Source organism: Diabrotica undecimpunctata, chromosome 9, assembly GCF_040954645.1.
Source record: "Diabrotica undecimpunctata isolate CICGRU chromosome 9, icDiaUnde3, whole genome shotgun sequence".
Taxonomy (NCBI): Eukaryota; Metazoa; Arthropoda; class Insecta; order Coleoptera; family Chrysomelidae; genus Diabrotica; species Diabrotica undecimpunctata.
In genome coordinates this window covers 32,696,970-32,720,407 of record NC_092811.1, presented here as the reverse complement: position 1 = coordinate 32,720,407, position 23,438 = coordinate 32,696,970, and the positions used below count along the sequence as shown (strand labels likewise).

Here is a 23,438-nt window from a genome sequence, read left to right as displayed (position 1 = left end):
GTGACTGTGGGATAACAATTTTATTTAATGCCCTTAAATCGATGCAAAGTCTTGTTTTTTTGTCTTTTTCTTTTTTGTATGCGAGAGTTACTGGAGCAGCAAATAAGCTATATGATTTTTCAATTAAATTTTTCTATCAGCTTTGCTATATGATTTAGGAAAGAAGGAGAGAAGCAGGAGAGAAGATTCCCGATGAGTAGAATTTATCATACATGTCCTCCATTTTCAAAAAAGGTGACAAAAGGTCACCAAATAACTACAGAGGGATCAGTGTAATGCCTTCAATAGCAAGAATCTTTTCATCAGTTATAAAAGAAAAACTAGAGCAACACGTGGACCATTATAGCGAAGAACAAGCCGGATTCCGAGAAGCCAGATCATGTTTAGATAATATATTCATTATGAGACAGGTGATTGAAAAGAACAAAGAAAAAAACATTGAAACACATATAATCTTTATCGACTTAGAGAAAGCATACGATAGCGTGCCCAGGAAACAACTATGGGAAGCAATGAGAAGAATGCGCGTTAGAGAGAAATGAGTGAATATAACACAAAGACTGTATAAAGAAACATAAGTGCAAATAAAGTTAGGTAATGAAATAACAAAAACAATCACCGCAACAAAAGGCCTCATACAGGGATGTGGTCTCTCACCTACACTTTTTAACATATATATAGATCAGACTTTGAAAAGATGGTATAGAAAATGCGGAACAATGGGCCGCAATACCAGTACAAGAGACTATATTACATTCACTACTTTTCGCAGATGATCAAGTAATTTTTGCACAAGACAGGGAGGATATGAAATATATGATAAGGAAATTAAAGGGAGAATATGAACTTTGGGGACTCAAGATAAATATGTGCAAGACCGAATACTTATGTATTGGACCCGAGGTTGCAGATTTGAACTTAAGTTTAGAAGAAGAGACTATTAAGAGTTGTAAGGATTTTAATTAATAAGGGTCAATGATTAGCCGAGATGGTACTTATATGAAAGATATATGTAGAAATGAAAATAGCACGGGGCAAACAAGCCACAAGAGCACTTCATGGAGTGATATGGAACAACACTCTAACCAAAGAAAACAAAAAGATGATCTTTCAAAGCATAGTGATGAATATTACCCTGTATGGAGCGGAAGTATGGCCAATGACAACAATACGAAATAAAATAAGAACAGTTGAACTGGACTTTATGAGAAGATGTCTACAAATCACAAGAGCGGATAGGATAAGAATGGAGAAAATATGGAACAGAATGGAAGTAAAATGCTCAATTACAAAAAAGTTGGAAAACAGAGCCCTGCAGTGGTACGGGCATGTATAAAGAATGCCAGAACATAGGTGGCCGAAGAGAATATTAAACTGGGACCCGCCGGGAAGAAGACGGAGAGGAAGACCTGCTACAAGATGGAAAACATACCTCGGAAATGCTATGATAGATACAGACCTTAGAGAAGGTGACTGGGAGAATAGAGTGCTGTGGAGGACGAAAACGGCGAACTCATAATGGGAAAAGCCGAAGAAGAAGACGAAGAAGCTATATGGTTTGCTTTCTCTTTTCTATCTCCAATTGATATTTATAAATCAGTTCCTCCATTTCTGATTGTTGATTTAAATCTAAATGATTAATTCTTATTTCAAAATTGTCTGTATTTATACTCTGATTAAAATTTATTTCATATTTGTATACCTCATTAATTTTTTCTTTTATGACCGATTTATATATTATGTCACCTGGAAACTCGGAAATAGTCACATTATCTATAATTGATATATTCTCAATTTCTTTAGAGTTGTTTGGTGTGATGCTTAGATCATAGTTTTGATTTAATCTCAAACTCTTGAGATAATCTATACCAATTAAAAATCATAATTTAAATTTTTACTATCTATAATAAACACATTATTATCAATTAGACACCTCCATATTTGTAAAGGCGATGCACTTTTGTCCCACTATATGGCATCACCACAAAGTCCTAGTAAATGCGAAATAATGTTGTTGCTATGTTCTCGTTCTATGTATAAAAGATTGTGACGACTACTTAAATTTTTTTTTTGGTCACAATAACTCCTTTCATTTTTACCTTCGCCACTTTCAGAATCAGATTTTTCAGGGAAGCCACCACTTGCTTCCTAACTATCATCTTCTAATATCAATCTGTGTCATGCTCACTTTCAATTGCCACCTAATTCTTCTACAGTGTGACCCATTTAGATTGGAAACACCTCTATAAAATTTGAAGTTGTTAACCGATTTTAACCAAATTTTTTTTTAATGTCATGTAATAAAAGGTCTATTGCGGGACAAAATATGAAATATTTAGTTAAATTTTCACGGCAGTCTACGATACTTTTTCTTCGTCGAAAATGGAGAATTTTTATTAGCGATTTTTTTATTAAAAAAATTTCTACGCCACTGGATTTAGAGTGGCTTCAAATAGCTATGACAAAAATTTCATTAAAATATATTTATTAATAACGAAGTTATGACAACTTAAAATTTTAAAACTCACTAAGAAAAAAACTTTGTATTAACGTTAAAAAAACGCTCTGTATTAACAGAAACATAGAAACATAATTTTAGTTTAAATCCTAGTTGCCTTTACCAATCCACCATCTAATTGGATACATTTGTCGTAGCGTTTATGAATATTTCTTATTACATTTCTTAGTTGTTTCTAAGAACACAATTCGGATTTCGTGATGCTCTGGGAACACGGGAGGCCCTTTTTGCTGTACAGGTGCTATTTTCAGAGATGCAGGGATGTGAATTGTGACATATACGTATGCTTTATAGATTACCAGAAGGCATTTGACAGAGTAAAACATGACAAATTAATGACTCTAATGCAAGAAATTGGAATTGACAACAAAGATCTTAGAATTATCAGAAACATTAACTACAATCAAACGGCCAAAATCAAAATAGAAGACCAGTTAACTGATAAAATTGCAATAGAACGTGGAGTACGACAGGGCTGTATTTTGTCTCCATTGTTGTTCAATATTTATTCTGAATGGGTATTTAAGGAAGCTTTAGACGGTTGTGCGAAAGGAATACTAACAAACGGTGAATGGTTGAATAACATTAGATATGCAGATGACACTATAGTTTTTGCCGATAATCTGAATGACTTACAGATATTAACAAATCGCATAACAGAAGTCAGCAACAGATACGGACTAGCTCTTAACATAAAGAAAACCAAATTTATGACAATTAGTAAAAAACCAATACTAAACGCTCAACTTACAATCAACCAACAGAATATCGAAAGAGTCGAGCAATATACATATCTAGGCACCAATTTAAATAGCCAATGGGACCACTCAACAGAAATTAAACAGCGAATAATAAAAGCAAAAGCAGCATTCGTTAGAATGAGAACCATTTTCAACAGTCGAGACATATCATTAAAAACAAAATGCCGTCTATTGAACTGCTACATATTCACAGTTCTGCTCTACGGAATGGAAGCATGGACACTGACTGTTGCATCTATGAATCGGCTCGAAGCTTTCGAAATGTGGTGTTATAGGCGCATCTTACGTATATCCTGGGTTGACAGAGTTACTAATGTGGAGGTCCTGCGTAGAATGGGGAAAGAATGTGAAATTCTCATGACCGTCAAAACTAAAAAGTTGGAATATCTAGGACATGTAATGAGAAATCAAGAACGTTACGGCCTTCTCCAGCTGATTCTCCAAGGGAAAGTAAATGGTAAGAGAGGACCGGGAAGAAGACGCATTTCCTGGCTTCAAAATTTACGAAAGTGGTATAACACGACTACCACTGAACTGTTCCGCGCTGCAATAAACAAAGTAAAGATAGCCGTTATGATCGCCAACATCCGGAACGGATAGGCACTTTAAGAAGAAGAAGTTGTTGGGGAGTAATTTCTGCACATGCCTGTCGAATTCTTGTACGAAGTTCGTTTACGTATCTTGCCCGGGTTTGGTAAACTTTTTGTTTGATAACTCCCCAGAGAAAGAAGTCTAAAATTGTGAGATCTGGAGATCTGGGTGGTAAATCTATCAACGGACTACCCCGGCCTATCCAACGGTTCGGAAAATTTTCATTTAGCCATTGCTTCACGGTTCTGGCGTAATGAACAGGACACCCATCTAACTGGATATACAAATTTAATCGTTCATTAATTGGGAGCTCATGAAGAGTATTCCACAAGTCGGTGTTTAAAAATTCTAAAAAGTTCTGTGAGTTCAAGTTTTCTTCAAAAAAGAAAGGACCAATAACTCGCTCAGTATACCACACCAGACATTGATTTTTTGAGAATGCTGGCTTTTACAGTTTATTACCCAATGGGGATTATCTGCTGTTCAATAGCGACAATTCTGTGATAATACTTCTCCATTTGTAGTGAAAGTGGCTTCGTCGGTAAACAACACATTTTTTAGAAAATTTATATTGTTTAAATATTCCCCTCGGGCCCATAAACAATATTCTAAACGTTTTGCTTCGTCATCTTCTTGTAATGTGTGTAAGAATTTTGGTTTGAAAGGTTTAATATTATTTACCTTAAGACATCGCCGAATACTCTCTCGAGGCACATTCAAATATAAACTGGCATTCCTTAAACTGGCATTAGGGTTATTTCTGAAATGATCTAAAATGATTTGATCATTTCCTCTTCTTCTTTGTAACGGGTTATTTTTTAAAATTAGTTTTGATACTGCACCATATTCATTACCGTACCACAACTAATATTAGGACGATCCACATGTCTGTCATTAAATATTGTACAAACTTCCCTGGCACTTCTATCGTTATCTCCCAAAAGACGTATAATTTCAATTTTTTCTCTCAAACTTAATCTTGCAGCCATGACACAAAATATTATTAAAAGAATTTGAAGTAAATATTGTTGCAGATATTATGGATAAATTTATGCTAGCACTGAAATTTGTATGACACAAATAATGTCATACAGTAATATCGTTGTCATGGCAACTGAGATTTAAGTTGTAGCATGTAAAGTTAATAATAATGTAAGTGCGTTACTTGCATTAAATTTTTATCCTATTTTTTTGCCTATTGTCTGTGTCAAGTTAAGAATTCATAAAGGAGCCTTATGGGAAGCGGTGATGCCAGAACTACCGATAGACTGAGATAGGCGAGAGTAGTGGAGTTGCAGCGAAAAAGCAGGGCCGAACTGCATGTTATATTGCACATTAGACGTTTTTTCACTTAGGTAACTTTAAATTTTTTTTGTTTTTTTGAAAAATAAAAATTAAAGACATGTCTTTTTCTTACAACAGTTATTTATTAAATTTCGGCTTAGGTCATCATCAGACTCTTAAAAATATTCTTAATTGTTTAATGAACAAATTGAGTGAGTATTGTGGTAGATATTATTAGTGTCAGTAAAAAACATAAAAAAACAATAAAAACTTCTGTATATTTTAAAAAAAATACAACAGAACCATAGAAATGTAACAAATTATTTGGTTTTTTAGTTTGACATTTATATATTTACAATATTACAATTATCAAAAACTATGTACATTCTTCGTCCATATCCAAATCGGAATTGTCACTACTATCATATAAATCTATAACTATGGGAGTTACGTCTTCCATTAGACCGTCCACTTCCCAAAATTTTTTCTCCAGAGTCATTACATGTTGAATATAGTTTTTCCAGTTATCAGACGTAACATTTGAAAACGCTTTTTTTATGAGGTCCTCCATATCCTTCGCTTTGAAGGTGCTGTTATTTACGGCCACATGCCTTTTTACTTGGCTCCATACCATTTCAATTGGATTTAATTCGCAATGGTATGGAGGCAAACGAAGCACTTTGACATTATTTTGTTGTTTACAAAGTTCTTCAATTTTGTAATTATCAAAATTTTGTTTAAATTGCGCGACTACCTCCAAAAGCTCGCACTTCAGATAATTTTCTTCAAAAAATATGTCTTTTTGTCTTAACCAGTCCATAATGTTATTCTTATTCCACGATTGGTTAGGCAACAACTCGGTTTTTACACTATGATATGGAGCATTGTCCATAACAATAACCGTTTTTCGAACTAAGTTGGGCAACAGTTTGTTTTCAAACCAGTTCTCAAAACACGGACCGTCCATTTCGTCGTGATAATCAGCGCTGTTTTTTTTTGCAAGGAAAAACATTTCAGCACCGTTTACAAAACCATTTTCACTTCCGGCATGGACAAGGATGAAACGTGGTCCACGCTGAGTGGGATGCTTTAGTCCAGTACTTAGCCCTTTTATGAACGCATCTCTTGCCGAGGTGACGGTTTTGTCTTTCCATTCTCTGGAAACCGAGTGCCCCACATTGACCCATGACTCATCCAAATACACAATGTCATAGCCCTCAGCCCGATATTGTTTAATGGCCCTTAAATATCCATGCCTCCATGCAATTATATCAGGACGTTCTATTAGCACGGCACTTTTATCACGTTTTGCATAAACAAAGTTCATGTCTTTTAACAACCTGTACATTGTACTGCGGGTAAAATTTGGCAAGTTTTCGTCTTGGTTCACTTTTGGCAGAAGACGATTCAAAGTAGGAGGAATGTTTTCAAAAAAAAAACTATGCACTGTTCGACGAACGCCGATACGAACACCTTCATCGTAAGTATAGTCTCTGGAGTTGTTTCGGCAACGGGTTCTTTTTCTGTTTGTTTTTACCTCAGAAAGCTCACCTTCTTTGTCTTCCTGTACGATTTTTTGAATCGTACGAACTGACACTCCTGTCATCGCGGATACTTTGTCGAATACAATACGTTGACTTTCATCTCGAAGCAAATTAATGTGGTATCTCACTACGTTTAAGATCACTTTTTTAGCACTCAGATGTAAAATTTGACCACTTTTAAACGGCAAAACTGGATCCATTTTAACAATATAATTTTTTACACTTGAGATTTGAGTGCGCGATGGTTATGCCTTAACCCTTGTCCGGGCAGAAGAATTTAAAAACGTAATCGGGCAGTTTGGGCTTATGTATACAGACAAACATATAATCTCCACTTCACCTAATTACACTATTTTGAAAAACATACCGCTCATTTATCTATAACTCATAAATCTGTCTGCTTTCCAAATGTGCTTTCCAAATGACACTATTGTTTGGAATGACTAAGTACATAAAGAGAATTAGAAAACTATTAATAGTCAATTATAAAGTAATCAATATTGTTTACTGTTAGGGCCTGTTAGCCCGGCTTGCCCGATAATGGAAGTTTAAGCACAATATCTTAATTATTATTGCTTTCTATTTATTAACTATTGTGAAAGTAATATTTTATAAATAATTTTGAGAGTTGACACCTAAGCTGTCAGAATTACCTGTGCCATAATAATTAACCAATTGCGTAAAACCTAATATTTTAACCACTAATAAAGACATTTTTCTAATAATCTTTAAAATCACTTCCCTGAAAATGTAACCATATTTATAAGTAATTGTAGTCGTTAAGCTTATTAAATAGATACGTACCTATCTTTTTAAAATAAATTTGATTAACATTGGAAAATATAAATAAAAATTTGAATATAAATAAAGAATGGGTTATTTCGGCCGGCCCTGCATAGTCCCGTGAACTATTGGCAACATACGCCCGTAAGAAATGCACTGGCCTATCTGTTCAGTTGTGAATTCTTAACTTGAAACAGTCTGTAGTAGTGGTTTATTATTAAAATTATTTGAAAAATAATTAGTTTTATGGTTATCTGTTGATACAGGGTGTTCTTTTTTGACTCGTAGCTTAGTGAGTTTTAAAATTTTAAGTTGTCATAACTTCGTTATTAATAAATATATTTTAATGAAATTTTTGTCAAAGCTATTTGAATACACTCTAAATCCAGTGGCGTAGAAATTTTTTTAATAAAAAAATCGCTAATACAAATTCTCCATTTTCGACGAAGAAAAAGCATCGTAGACTGCCGTGAAAATTTAACAAAATATTTCATATTTTATCAATAGACCTTTTATTACATGACATTAAAAAAAATGGTTAAAATCGGTTAACAATTTCAAATTTTATAGAGGTGTTTCCAATCTAAATGGGTCACACTGTATATCGGTAACCTCACTTTTTACCTCGTCATACCATGCTTACAGAGTTTATTCATAGTTTTTATTACCATAGTGTACTGTTTTTACTGTCGTAAAATTTTCATAAACACTAAAGTGGTGCCAAAATGACTACTGTTAAACTTTAGATAGTTATATAAACTCAATACCAACACTATTGAAGAACTAATCAATAAGTGAAACGATCGGCGTCACTGTAACTTGAAGGTAGCTGGGGTCACAAACGTATAATAACAAAAATAAAAAAAATGCGAGTATAATAATTTAAATTTAGTCGCGGATCATGTGGTCACCACGTCAGTAGTAGAAGGTTTTAATGATTATTAAACAATATTTTAAAATTTTGCTATTTTTATAGTTTTAAATAAAAAAGTAATTAATATTTTTTTCTTTTTAGACTCAGGTGAACGTTGGAAATGCGTTAGCAATTCTAACATTCTGTGTTTCGTTTTTTGGAGCATCATTTATGGGAAACATAGATTACGTGTATAATGCTCAGGATGCTGCTTGGTATGCTGCTGTATCACCTATTTTGTGGTGCTTTTCTTTCGCTTGGATCATATTTGTTTGGCAGTTAGGATACAAAAGTAAGGAATGGTATATTAGTAACACGTTAGATATATTATCTTTAACTATTGCTAAATTTTAATTTAATTTTATTTTTAACTGTATTTCAAGGTAGTGTGTTGTTGTTTTTATCAGGGTTATTTCAAAATAAATCAATAAATCATTGAATTTATTTACGAAGTTTAAAATTATTCAAATTATCGTTTTATTCTTTTTTAAGTGCTAGTGATTTTTTTTTATTAGAAAAAGATGTCGCATCCACCAAAAGGTTATTATCGACGGAACAAAATATAAATAACAAAGTTAAACACCCACAGATTATACAAAATGTTTATGGATCTGAGATAATTCACTATATTGTCACAGGAACAGTTTTGACCTAGAGCCTGTGGTAGAGCGTTTGGGATCTTGTAGCGCTGTCTTTCTGGGTCATATTTACTACAAATTGTTAAAAAGTGTTCGACTGTTAATCGGACGTTACACTGATCACATATAGGTGGATTTTTTTTTGTGAAGAGGTAGGAGTGCGTTAATCTGATATGTCCTAGACGTAAACACGCAACCGCAATTTATTCTCGTCTATTGCGCGACGATGGAAACCACTGAGACACATTATTTTTGATTTTATTTAAATTGGAATTAGTTTGAGACCACTCATTTCGCCACAAACACAACACTTTATTTTTAAAATAAGCTTTTAAGTCACTGGAAACACACTTGTCTATCGGCTCCGACAAATCACTTAAAATTGCCTCTCGTGCAATCCTGTCAGCTTCTTCATTTCCTGTTATTCCGGCGTCTGAGGGAACCCATAAAAACTGGACGCTTCTTCCATGTTCATGAGCTTGGGAAAGCTGGTATTTTAGCAACTTTTCAAAAGGATGTTTCGGAAAAATGTGTTTTAATGAATGTAGAGAGACGTGGCAGTTACTCTAATAACCTGCAAAGGCTATCAGAACTTACTTGTTTGTCACAAGGAAGGTAAACATTGCAAATAGATACTAAACTGGTAGATATGATTCTGATAGCAACGGCCTCCAAATCACTGACTATTGGAATTTGTATCGCCTCGATGGATTTGTTTACTAGTATTGCTACACCACCGCTTGCACGACTTGCATCTGTACGGTCTTTGCGGAAACAAGTAAAATTTTTTGAATTGTACAACTGATTGGTCTTTAAGTTTGTCTCTTGTAGACAAATAATATCTAGAGAATATTCAGATAAAAGAAGCTGTAGCATTGGGAGATGATGGAAGAATCCATCAATGTTCCTTTGAAGTATCGAGTTAAATGTTGTTAACAGATTCGGAATTAGATGATACTGAACGATTGTCTACAGAAGAGTCACTATCTAAGTCAGAAATCTCCTTCCCTAAATGGGTGTATAGTTTCTTTTGAAGTTTTGTAAACTTGCTTTTTGTAGATCTATCATTTGCATATTGATAGCTGCTTTGTAAAAGACGGAGTAAACCAACCATATCAGTTGTAAATTATTTAACGACGCTAATAGTGTCGGGGGAGCCTTGGACATTATCAATCAGTAAGGACAATTGGTGGAAATTTAAAACGAATGGTGGGGTATGATTATCAATGAAATTTTCAAGAGTTTCCTGTGGGCCTGCGTAGCGCAAGCGGTAGGATGCTTGACTCGCAAGCCGGTGGTCCAGGGTTCGAATCCCACCGCCGGCAAGAACATCTAGACATTTTAAAAATGTCTATAGGCCCCAGGTCGACTCAGCCTGAATAAAAATGAGTACCTTGGGTAAAACCAGGGGTAATAATAGACGGTTGAAGCGTAGCACTGGCCATGTTACCTTCCTTGTATACCGTAGGCCCTAGATATAGCAGACTACCCTGCTATACTCCCAAAGCCGCGACAGCGGTATAAAACGGGAGACTATTATATTCCTGTGTAGATTGAACTTTAGATGAGCGCGGTTTTTTTGGTTTAGAGAGTTTGGGTTTTGCAAACAGATTTTCTGATGAAATTGCTGAATCTGAGGGAGGCGTGTCGATCTCACCAATACTGAGTTTTATGGAAGAACTTGCGTTTTCGCAATTGCTATTAGAGTTTTCACTTAGATGATGTGGCTTTATTACATTTGGAAGTACTGGAGGTACTGAATTGGTTGTTTCAAAAAATTGTGGTGATGTATCAATTTTATTAGAATTTTCTGCAGTTGTATCTAATGGAAAAGGAGCTGATAGATTGGAAAATATTGCTTCCGAAGTTTGTGAAAACGGTATTGCCGCTGAATGAGGTTGATTAAAAGTGTTGCTATGAGTAGGAGTATTAGTAGTTTCTTTGTTGTGGAGATTTGTAGGTGTAGGTGATATGCTCGGATTTGATAATGGATAACTTGATGACTGCTGGGTGTTTGGTACCTTGTGTAGTATACTTGTTGAAGCTGTTTGATTTGGTACTTCATTGTTTGACTCAATATGAGTTGATTCCGTTACTGAGCTGGTTTTACATTGGGATGATATGTGTCCTGTATTTTTGCAAATAAAGCAGGTGAGTGTACCTTGAGACAAAAATATGCGGTAAGGTGTTTGGTCGAAATTTATTAGAATAGAATCTGGAATTGGTGATGTTATAGGGCTTATATAAACTTGCCTCCGAAAGCTCAATATGTGACTATATTCGGGAAGAGTCGAGCTAATTTTCAGAAATGTTATTGGGGAAATAAGCTTTAAACCGATATTCTGTAATTCTTCAACTAATACTTGATGAGGAATTGACGGGCAGACTCCAGACAAGACTAGTCTTTCTCTGGAGAGACAAGTCTTCGTGCTGTTACAACTTCGCCGAGTACTTCTATAGAGCCATGTTGTGTCATGAAGTTATCTACTACGGTTTTGTTTGCCAAATACATGCAGATTCTATTATGAGATAATCTAGATGAAAAAATAATATTTTTTGGGTTGATGATTGTACTCAAAGGAATGAGATAATCCTGCAGTTTAGCATTATCGATACAACTAAATACAATTGCTTGGTTCTTACTCGGAAAAGAATGTGAAGCGGCTGAAGCATAACTGTTTGTGATATTCGAACGTTGATTTACTTACTGGACTGGTTAGATCGGAAGGTGTGTTTACATTGTGTGAAGTCATTTTAAGCTGCGGTGGCGAAGGCCTTACTCAGACTCTGGTAAATGAAAAACCAATCGCATGCTACTATAAGCTACTTAAAGCAGCTAACCTCACAAAATGATTGTACGGTAGTGTATATTTATTATTTGACGTTTTCTTTTCACAATAATAAAATAATAATTACGTATAGATGACTTACGTAGTAGTATCTAGTAGATAAACACTTTAATTTTAAAAAACTATTTAATAAAACCACTTGTTTTTATTAAAAACTAGGAGTACGCTATCAGTACAACTTAACCGTACCTTGCCAGGGCCGGTCTCCGCTAGTGATTTTATTCCTTAAAATACTAAATATATTCATTTTCTCGTAGTTTAAATAGTTAATAGTAGTTTTGTTGTCATCACTGAAAAATTTAGTAATACTGGATATCTTCAACGCACGTTTACTAGCCATTTATGCCCAGATCTCTCAAAAAACGTTTTTTTAAAAACTCATTATGGAATTTCATAGAAATGTTTTTACAGAATGTTATATTACAACTTAAACTACGAAAAAACGAATATCTTTAGTATTTTATTATACAAGATTAAATCACTGGCAGCGACATAAAAATTAAATTTAAATATTTTTTAACTTCGTAAATGAATTCAATGATTTATTAATTTATTTTGAAATAACCCTGATAAAAGCAATATCAATTTCTAACTTCTTATGGTATGTAGTCCATTTTCCCGAAAGGTGGATTGGCAGAGTTAGAGATAAGGAACACTTATTTGACCTTGGATTAAGAATTATTTTAAATATTATTTGATAAAATAAGAGTTAATTGTTAGATGTCGAAGAAGAATTGAAAAATATTTACCTTTTAATTTTAACTTTGTATTACATTCTGAAGCAAATACCGGACATCAATATGAAGACAGTCGTACACTTGTAATTTTAAAAGTTAATAATGATTTTGTAATGCTTTTTGCTTTAAATATTTTTTATGTTTTAGTTATTGCTGGTTACATCTTCTCTAACAAAATCTTCCTACTCTGGACGAAAATATCTTACACAGTATACCTTACCCAGTTTCCAGTATACTTCTACAACGTTGGAATTACCAGGTCATCGAACGAAACCAATTTCTTCTGGGTAGTATTAAACCTCACCGAATATGCTTGTGTGGTATTAATCGCAATAATTCTGACACTCACATTTGAAATACCTTTTCAAAAGGTTAGGAATTTGTACTTAAAAAAGAAATGTAGCAGAAGAAAATTATTGAAAGACGTAGGAGACAAAATTAAAGCTACGTGAGCGTTTGTGTGTTGTTTGTAAATATTAGAAATTAATGTTTGTGATTATGGATGAATGTGTATAAAATAGATTTTAACATCAAAATGTTATTCTTATAAAAACATTAAAACGTGTTCACGTTTAAGCCAGTGTTCATTAAAAATAAAAGTAATATGAAATTTATATCTGTTTTATTTTAATCTTTAAGTGCTCAAAAACTCAAAGTAATGGAACTGTCTAAGCGACCTTAGGGTATTGAGGTACCTTAGGAACCCCAACTAATTTTTATGTACAATATCAACTCTTTAGTAAATAGTAAACAAAACTTCCTGATTGAAGCTTGAACCACTTTGATTTGTCTTTATTTAAAAAGTATCTCTTACCATTATTCTCACTACCACTTTCTGAACCACTTGAAAATACATTTTCTTCTTTAGCCTCCACTTCTTCAGAATCCTCCCTTTTGTCTGCTGTCTCTCCTTAAGCCCCTTGTTCCAATATGATTGTCTCTGGACTTTTTAATGCGGTTTCATTTTCCTCAGATTCACTATCAATGAACGATTTATCATCTTCAGAAATACTGACAAACTCCGCCCATAAATGTTTTAACCTTTCCTGCTCTTGTTCGTAAGACATAATTATTCTATAATTCACTAACGCTGAAAGAAAAATAAAAATCATAGTACATCTCGAAAAAATATCAAAAATATCATGTAAATTTACCTCTAGCACACAAAACAACTAAAAGTTACAACACTAGTGTACCGGGGTATCACACACCCCAACTGTCTTTTATCAACTCATAATTATTCAAACTAAAATTGTATGTATATCTGGTAACAAGGTCATCGTGAGAAAACAAATATAAACTACAGCTACTGGGCGCTAGAAGGCGCTATTTCATCTACTTTTGCTTTTATAGAAATAAAAGGAGTACCTGGAGTATGGTATAACCCAGAAGACTAACCCAGGGTTAAGCTGATGGTCCGGAAATCATTGCAGGATACGGATTTTGTTTTCTGTGGTAGAGCAATAAACGTTGACTTCAGCCATGATTTTGGTATTACTCTGTTTAAATATATGTCATTGAATATTTTTTTCAATTAAGGTGGTATGGGCATGTTCAACGGATGCCAGCATCAAGACTCCCCAAAAAAGTAATAGAATGGCAACCGATAGGTCGACGGAAAAGAGGAAGACCCAGATTAGAATGGCAACACGGCGTAAACAAGTCCATGAGCGAAAGAAATTTAACAACAAACGACTGCGAAGATAGGAAGAGATGGTGTTTAGGTATCGGACAACGTCGAAAGACGTTCTAAACCGATGTGTATATATATTTTTTTCAAAGTTAGTCGTTGAGTACCGTCGATGTTAAATAGATTTATATGTTCAGCATATGCATTGTTGGGTCCAAGAGCTTTGCCATCCTTTAGTAGTGATATTTCTTTTTCCACTTCATCTGATGTGATCAGTAAGTGGTCATTACATATGTAGGACGGAGATTGGTCGGACCTATTATCATCAAAGGGTTCTTGTATGTATTTGGTCCATGTGCATATTTCTTGATTTTTATCTATGATTATGTTTCCCTGTTGATCTTGCAGTTTGCTGGATGTGTTGGATTTTTGAAAACCAGCTGCTTGTTTTACCTTTTTGTGTATATTAAATGTATCGTCTTTTTGTTGCAACAGGTCCATCTCTTCACACTGTGTTTTTAACCAATTTTTTATTTTTGAACATTCTTTTGTTATTCTTTGATTTTCTTGTTTCTTCCATGAGTTGCAGCATATTGTCATTCGTCCAACTTTTCCTCTTCTCTTTATTTTCTATTAGATGGTCTTCTCTGATCTTTTTAAAGGATTCGCATATATTCTGGAGTGATTCTTCTAGATCATATGTTTGCTCCATGTTACTTAGCTTTTTTAAAACAATCCGTACCATTATTTCCTTTGTTTCCTTATCTTTTGGTCTTCTCATATCACATTTTTTGTTACTATTCTTTTTTGTAATCTTTTTAAGCCTTAATTTTAATTCTTTTTTAAATCTTAACTTTTTGAGACCAGAATTAATGTTTTGAAGAAAAACAAAGGTTGATTTTTTTTGTATTTATTAGTATTCTTTGAACTTACAAAAACACATTTTAATCTTTTCAAGATAACATCCCTTCAGGATATGGTTACCGCTGGTAACCACTAGGCACTAAACCCAAAAAGAAAAAAAAACAAAAAGTGGATTCCTCACAGGTTGTAGCAACAAAATTATTAATACCACAATTGTTTTGTATAACGTACAAATTAGTTTGGAAAACAATGTGTTTAATGAGCTCCTCAGGAAATAAGTGTAGGAATATATCTGTAGGACTTTCAATGGTCTCAGGTACATTTGGTCCAGTTTCTTCCCAAAATTCCTTGATTTAATTCCATAAGTGTCCATTTTATGATCTCTTTTTGTAGTCTACTTTGACTTTGAGTCAGATGCAAGTCGTCATCACTTTCCCCATCTTTGTTTTGCTGGGGAACCATATTTTCTGTGTTCAGATTACTGTTTTCTTAAACTTCCAGCTCATCGTTCATCACATTCTCCAAATCTGAAGTCATGGATTGAGCTTTGCTTAGTATTTTATCCAATAATGTCTTAAGTTGGAGTGGATTCATATTTTCTAAGTCGCTTACTGACCAGTGTGTCTTTGATTCTAGAAAAAAAATAACTGTAAGTGTCTAGTGGTTACCAAACAAAACCGGCAATAAAATGTACCTGTAAAAGTCACATAAGATACACTTTTTATTCTTTTTATGTTATTATTATATATATATATATATATATATATATATATATATATATATATATATATATATATATATATATATATATATATACCCGGTATTTAGGCGTTCCACGCCCTTCCGGTAGGGATCTATGGAGGAGTATCACCTAGCCGCAAGCCCTTATCTCTTGCCGTACTGCTCCACCATAGGCCGATCAGATACCAGCATAACAGCATATTCTAGACTAAGCCGCAGATTCATTTTAGAATTTTAAACTACTGCGTTAGCCTTTTTGTTTTCTGTTCACCGAGCTGGGGATTTGAACTGACATCTCTCGCATTGAAGCGAAGGAGAAGCCAGCCGCCCAGCCCGCTTGGCTATCCGATCGACTATGTTATTATTACAATATCTAAACAATATACTAAACAATATACTACCCACCTGAAATTTTTGAGACACTTTTTATAAGAAAAACTGCTCGAAATAAATAAATACACAAAGCAAGACACCGAATATGTCATTGTCAATGTACCATTCATGTAAATATGACGATAATAACTTTTTTAGCCGGGATATGTATACATCGCTACTGAAATACAATTATGAGGTACATAGGCAACCAATTATACAGAACAGATTTGGTGAGAAACCAGCAGGCACATCAGAAGCAAAATTATTCAATCTGTGGTTAGTTGCAGTAACCACTAGCATCAAAGGGTTAATGTTCCAATTACAGGAATATGATCTGACAATACGTCAGCACCGGGGTAACTTTTAGCTGATGTGCATCCATTACGAAATCTCTTGTTCACCATTATGTAATCAATTTGATTCCTTATTGTGTTTCCTGGTTGATCTTGCGGAGAAACCCAAGTATAAAAACGTCTTGGTGGTAGATTGAAGAACGTATTTAATATTACAAATTCTTCTTGCTCTACAAATAGTTTTAATCTTGCTCTCTTCTTATTTCTCTTCCCTGGACCAAAATCACCAATTAATTCACCGCCTTTTCCTTTTCCAATTTTGACATTTAAGTCACTTATAATAATAGTTATATCTTCTTTTTTAAGTTGTTTGTGAATTTATCAACAACTTATAGAATTGCTCTACTTCTTTTTATGGTTTATCGCTGGTTGGGGCATACACTTGTAAAACATTTAATTTGACCGGAGTAGTATTCAGTTTGGTCTTTAGATGTGAATCAAGATGTATTTACTTGTTTCATTGATTACAACAAGGCGTTTGATAACGTCAAGCATGACCAACTTTTAGAGATCTTCAGAGCTAAACAGTTAGACACTCGCGATATAAGAATAATATCTACTCTGTATTATAATCAGAAGGCAGTCGCACGCATCGAAAATAGCACAACAAATGTAATTCAAATTAAAAAAGTAGTTAGACAAGGATGTGTGCTGTCACCAATGCTATTTAATCTCTATTCGGAAGAAATTATGAAGAAAGCATTCAAGGAAGAAGAGATTGGGATAAAAGTTAACGGCCAAAAAATTATTACTATTAGATACGCAAATGATACGGTTTTAATGGTGGAGACAGTAAAAGACCTGCAAGCCATTTTAAACAAGGTAGTCACAGCTAGTGAAGAGAAAGGGTTAACAATGAACGTCAAGAAGACAAAATTCATGATTATTTCAAAAAAACAAAGATTGAATACAAACATGTACATTCACAATAACAAAATCGAAGGGTGCACAAATATAAATATTTGGGAACAAGCGTTAATAACAACAATGACATCACAGAAGAAATAAAAACTAGAATTGGAAAGGCTCGAGCTGCTTTTGTTAATATGAAGGACATTCTGGGAAGTCATCTGGGAGGCCCCCCTCCTTTGATTTCCCAGATTTTTAATAAAGAATAAAGACATTTTAAACATAGCTGTTTAGTGTTTTATTTGGTTTGCAATAGTTATTTCCAGTAAGCCTTTGCTTCATTTTGTTGACAATGACAATTTTTCATAGTACTCGATTCACAATATATCTTTTTATTATCCTACATTTGTGGTGAAATCTAACATAATTCAGTGTTCTAAAAAATTAAAATGGATAAATGTCCATTTGGATTTATGCAAGGAGGCAGGTCTACATCAGCAATTTTTATTATAAAACAGCTAATTTAACAATTTAGAGTGAAAGAGATAGACTTGCACATAGTATTAATAATCTTGACAAAGCACATGATGAAGTTATCAGAAACCTACTGTGGCAGAGATTTAGTAGGAAAGGAGTGCCGGCTGAATATGTGAGTGAAGTATGAGCAAGTATAACAACTATAACAACTATAATAGTGTTAGAATTACTATATATAGTTAGAATAACTATTATAGTGTTAGAACGATACAATTGTAGGTGAAACTGGCCAATTTTGTGTTAAAATAGGGCTTCATCCGGGTTTCGCCCATATTTATTCTCATTTGTGCTGGATTAGATAACAACTGAACCTCCTTGGTATAGAGTAGCTGCGACAGGTCCTTAATGAAAAATGATTAAAATTAAGTTGAATACAAACAAAATATTTAGAATATTCTTTTAAAGATGATATTTCAAGTCCAGATAGAGTAGTTGGCTTGAATAGACAAGAACTCACAAAAGATGATAATTTTCGGCTTTTAGGATCGGTATTACCGTTTTATTTATCATACTTCTAGTAAAGGTAAAGGAAAGAGGCAAATTTAATGATGTGTGATAAAAAAAGGTAAGAAAAAAAACTAAAAGGTAATTGTATAGGACTGCTTTTAGACCCTGGTACTGAATGTAGGGCAGTAAAAAAGGGGATGAACAGAAATTGCATGTTTCTGAAAAACCATAATCTCAGAGAAAAAGCGGAGAGGTACTTAGTCCCTGGAAGAGAACAGAAAAGTTTACAGGAAAATAATTAGAAAAGCCGATCCCACATAGAGAAAGCTAACTAGAATAATAATGTTAATAAATGTTCTAGAAATAAAAATAATAAGAAGAACCTCTAAATCTTAATAAAAAAAATTACCTAATCAAAAAAATTAAAACAATATCTATATATCTAATAAAAAAAAGCATCACTAGCATATCAAAATAAAAAAAGCACAAGTCAGAATTTAATTTTACCTACATAATCTCAAAAGAAAAAATAATTACATTTCTAATAAAACTGTAATAGCCAGCTTAATCCTAAAATGTGAATATCATCCGCTTTGTACCAATACCACAGTATATTGCTACTCTGTATATTGCTAATAAATTCTTTAGCGATATACTGTCACAATACCTCAATTGTCATTTTAATAAACATGAAACCCGCCAATTTTTAAATTGGGACCCACCCACCAACCAATCACGCCAAACCTAGGCTGTGCATTATAATGTAGTCTTTAATTGGCATCTTATACCATAGCACACTACCACCTAGCATTGAAACTTCCGTGTTAAGGAATAAAACAATGATTGGCGCATCACCTAGTGATCGGGCGCGTAACTATATATACATGGCGCTAAATTCAAAAGTTTAGTAATATTACCTAGGATTGTGAACTCATTTTAAAGTAAAGGAAAATCGATATAATCCTAAAATAACAAGAAAAATCCTTATCCTATACGATAATAAATATTTTTCGTATACTTTTCGGGTTTTCTTGTTACATTGGGACTATATTTATTTTCCATTACATTAAAATGCCAAAGTGGTTAAAAAAATTAAAGAATAAAATATAGAATAAAATCTTTATTTATAAAAATGTTACAAGAAATGTTATATGTGTTACAAGAAATATTAATAATACAAGCCACGTGTAGTATAATTTAGTTTTCTTAATGTTGTGACAAGAACTGGTCAGTATTTAAATAATTGTTTTGTCATTCTTATCAAGTTTTATGTGAATAAAAGTCTAATTCTGCAAAAGACATTTTACTACAATTTCATTCGCATAAATTTACAATGGGGAAGTACTTTAGACCAGATAAACTAGAGGCTGATCCAAACTGTCAAACTTCCACCAAAGAATTCAAACATTGGTAAGTATATAAAATTCAAGAATTTTTTAGAAAGCAATGAATCTAAAGATAAATCCCTAGAAGATAAAGATAAGTACATGCTTTTAAAAAATTAATCTACGATTACATAAGCGAAGCAATCAATCTGGAAAACCAATTGCTTTTTTCACACATACCCTCACAGATTCTGAATGAAAACATTATGCAATTGAAAAAAAAGCAAATGAGTTGAAGTATTAAAAAAAATGCAGACATTATCTGGTAGAAAAGCAATTCTAACCAATTACAGATTAAATCACTATTTGGTTTATATAGAATGACGGTATATATCAAATCTAACAAGGAGAACTAGCTTTACTTCACAAGAATTTATTAATTATCTACACTCTAAAGGAATATATTCAAGTAGAACAACACCATATAATCATGAAGGAAATGGTTAAGTCGAAAAATACAATGAGTTATATGGAAATTGGTGAATCTAGCATAGAAAACCAAAAATTTAGAATTCACTTAATGGAAAACTGCTTTACACACTAGAGAATTCCACTACTAAATAAATACCAGATGAGACAGAAAATTCACCTTACAATCATAATATAAGTTCCAGAAAAATATTCTGGTTATCAACAAAATTATGATTTTGATTAGATTAGCAAAATATTGCTTCTTGCAAAAAGAAAACCCAAGAATGAGGAATAACCGAATGATAGCAACTAGAAAAAACGAACAAACAAAAAAAAACAATGGATAAGGTAAATAATTTATTTCTAAGGTATGCTTAAAGTTTTCACCCAGAATGTAAGCTTTGCTAAAACCTGATATAGTAACTTTATTTGCTCAGTATAAACTCCAAACAACAGAGGATAATAATGTTTTTATGCCTGAAATGACAAACACAATTACAATCAATAGATTTTTTCACCAGTATGTCACCTTAAGATCAGTCATCCCATCCCTATCATCAACAGAATAGGAAAGATCCCTGTCGACACATTCAAATTTATTTATTCATAACTCTGAACGCCTTACCACTGTCTGTGTGGATGCAGGCTAATATACGGGACAAGCCGATTAAATGTTACAACTTACAATATACAAAATAGTGGTTAAGTACACAGTATTTTACGATAATTAAATTAAATAATGTGAAATAAAAATATATTATGTACACAAACACATGCATGTACACACACACACACACACACACACATATATATATATATATATATATATATATATATATATATATATATATATACATATATATAAAATTAAACATGTAATTACATTTTAAACCCTATAAACCCAACAGTTAGTTCTATGATTCTAAAATCCAGCACAATAAAGGTAGAAAAATAACATAACAAAAATAAAAAAATATGTAAAGTATTACCTAGTTACAATAAAAACATGAAGTACTTTACACAGTTAAGTTTCCAAACTCTATGGTACCAGTATCTCTTCTACTAATATTTATATATTTATTGAGGGACATATTAAATATTTACATTTAGGTTGTTTAACAAAGATAAGTATCTATTCAGTGGGCTATTAGCACCATAGGTTGTTCTACAAAATGGAACATTAAAAGTACATAGATGAGGCAAACCATGGTAATATGGTACTCTAAGACCAATCTCACTCACAAGAGAGGGACAAATACCTCCTCACACTTAAAGCAGGCAAGCTCATATACCTCTCCATGATAGTGTAGTCATGGTCTGCTAATCTAATCCAACTTTGAAAGGCGCACACCTGTAGAAATTTATGCCGAACCCTCTCTAAGGTGATGCTTTTTAAGATAGTTGTTGAACCACTACCTACAAATAATTCAAATACTAAGCTAAGTAAGACTGGTTTTATAATATATAATTTTAGGTTAAATTTATAAACTAATTTGTAAAAGGTCAGATATAATGTGAATAAAAATATAGGTCAGTGGTATAATAGTTCTTACCTGGTCCTGGTAAAAACAAACTCGGAACGGCTGGTCTCGTAATACCGCTATTTCCAACATTGACTATATCTTCCTCTTTAAAATGACTAGCGCATACACGAAATTTGTTATAAATAGTTTCTTTTGCAGCATTCTCTAATTAGGGCTCTTAACAGCATTCACCCATTTATCAAACATATCCATATAATGTCCTGGACTTAAAAAACGGTATCGCTTGCCAGTAGTATCCATGCAATCTGGAACACATCTTTTTTTGTTCCTGTTCTTCGTCTCTACATTGTTATTCCATGTAATGTGTTCGATTCCATAATAAAAAATCGTCGAAAATTGTACGATTTTGCACTATTTATATAAAAAAATTTAAATTATAAAATAAATTATAAGAAATAAAACAAATACAAATATGGCGCCGTATTTGTCTAAACTCAACTTTGACTTGATCACAGCACACTCCCTCCGCGCAGGAACGAGACTAGCAGCGCCACCAAACGAATGGGCGCCTAATCCGAACATGATTTGACCTTGGCTATCCCTGTTACCAATCTAGGTGTAATTTTATCTATGTCTTATACACACTTTACACTACATGATTTATCATGTGATTTGTCATATGATTTGGTCATGAAGTGAAATTTACATGTTTACACTGTGTGATTTGTCATATGATTTTATCATAAGCACTGTCATGTCATGCGGCTCGTCATAGCTTGTCACAGGAGAATAGGCCGGTACCTATTCCGCATGATAAAATCATATGATTTTCGGTAATAATAGGGGTAACACCAACATATTTAAATATCGCGCCTTATTCTTATGTCAATTCAGCAACATTCCCTTACCGAGAGACAACATTCTTTATTTATTTATTTATTTTTTGTTTGTTTCATTGATGTTGAAATTGTGTTGTATCTTTCTTTTACTATTTATTTATTTTATTGTATTCTTAGTTTAGTGTTTTATAGTCTTCTTAGTCATAATTTTAGTTTAGTTTCTATATTAATTATTTTTAATTTGGTATAATATCAACACTATATTTGATATACCCTGTCCACGATTTCTTCGTAAGAGCCACCTGCGAGCCCAAAGGCGTCTGATCTTTTTCTTCTTACTTCTGTACGCTGTACGCAGTTGTTGCCGACGTATTATTATTAAAATTCGGGAAGCCAATGTAATCAAAGATTTATTTTCCATTATAATGGTTTCAAAATCTAATAGTTGATACCTATACTGTGTCTAATATCTCTATGACCATAAACAAAAAGAAAAATCAATAAAACCTCACTCATTGTCACTCATATCATAAGTCATAACTTATCATGCAGTGTAAAGACGATTTTTTAAAACATCATAGAAACGAGGAATCATAACAAATCTCATATGATATTGTCATATGATAAAATCATGTAGTGTAAAGTCTACTTTAGTCTATCGATTAAAACAAGTTTCAGCTTGTGGATATGAAATCGACCTTTTTTACAAAAGCCATCCGCTTTAAATATTTAATATTGGTTAAAATAAAATTATATGATAAGTTGATATTAATCAAAGTATTTTAATCTACGTAATTATATAAAAAATATTACAAAAATTTTTAGAAAAGAAAGATTAGATAAACACACTACTTTGTACATCTATTAAAAATATGATAAGCTCTCTTATATTTCCATGCAATCAA

At 33.0% G+C, this 23,438-nt stretch overlaps 1 protein-coding gene across 1 annotated transcript in view; it reads left to right on the top strand.

Annotated features, from left to right (window-relative positions):
* LOC140449786 (nose resistant to fluoxetine protein 6-like) overlaps window positions 1-13,230 on the top strand; it is a 226,032-nt gene extending 212,802 nt beyond the window's left edge. The window contains exons 10-11 of the mRNA XM_072543132.1: window positions 8,497-8,686; window positions 12,766-13,230. Coding sequence (XP_072399233.1) covers window positions 8,497-8,686; window positions 12,766-13,070 — 495 coding nt within the window. The 3' untranslated portion in view covers window positions 13,071-13,230. The remainder of the gene's footprint in view (window positions 1-8,496; window positions 8,687-12,765) is intronic.
* Window positions 13,231-23,438: the final 10,208 nt, after the last annotated feature.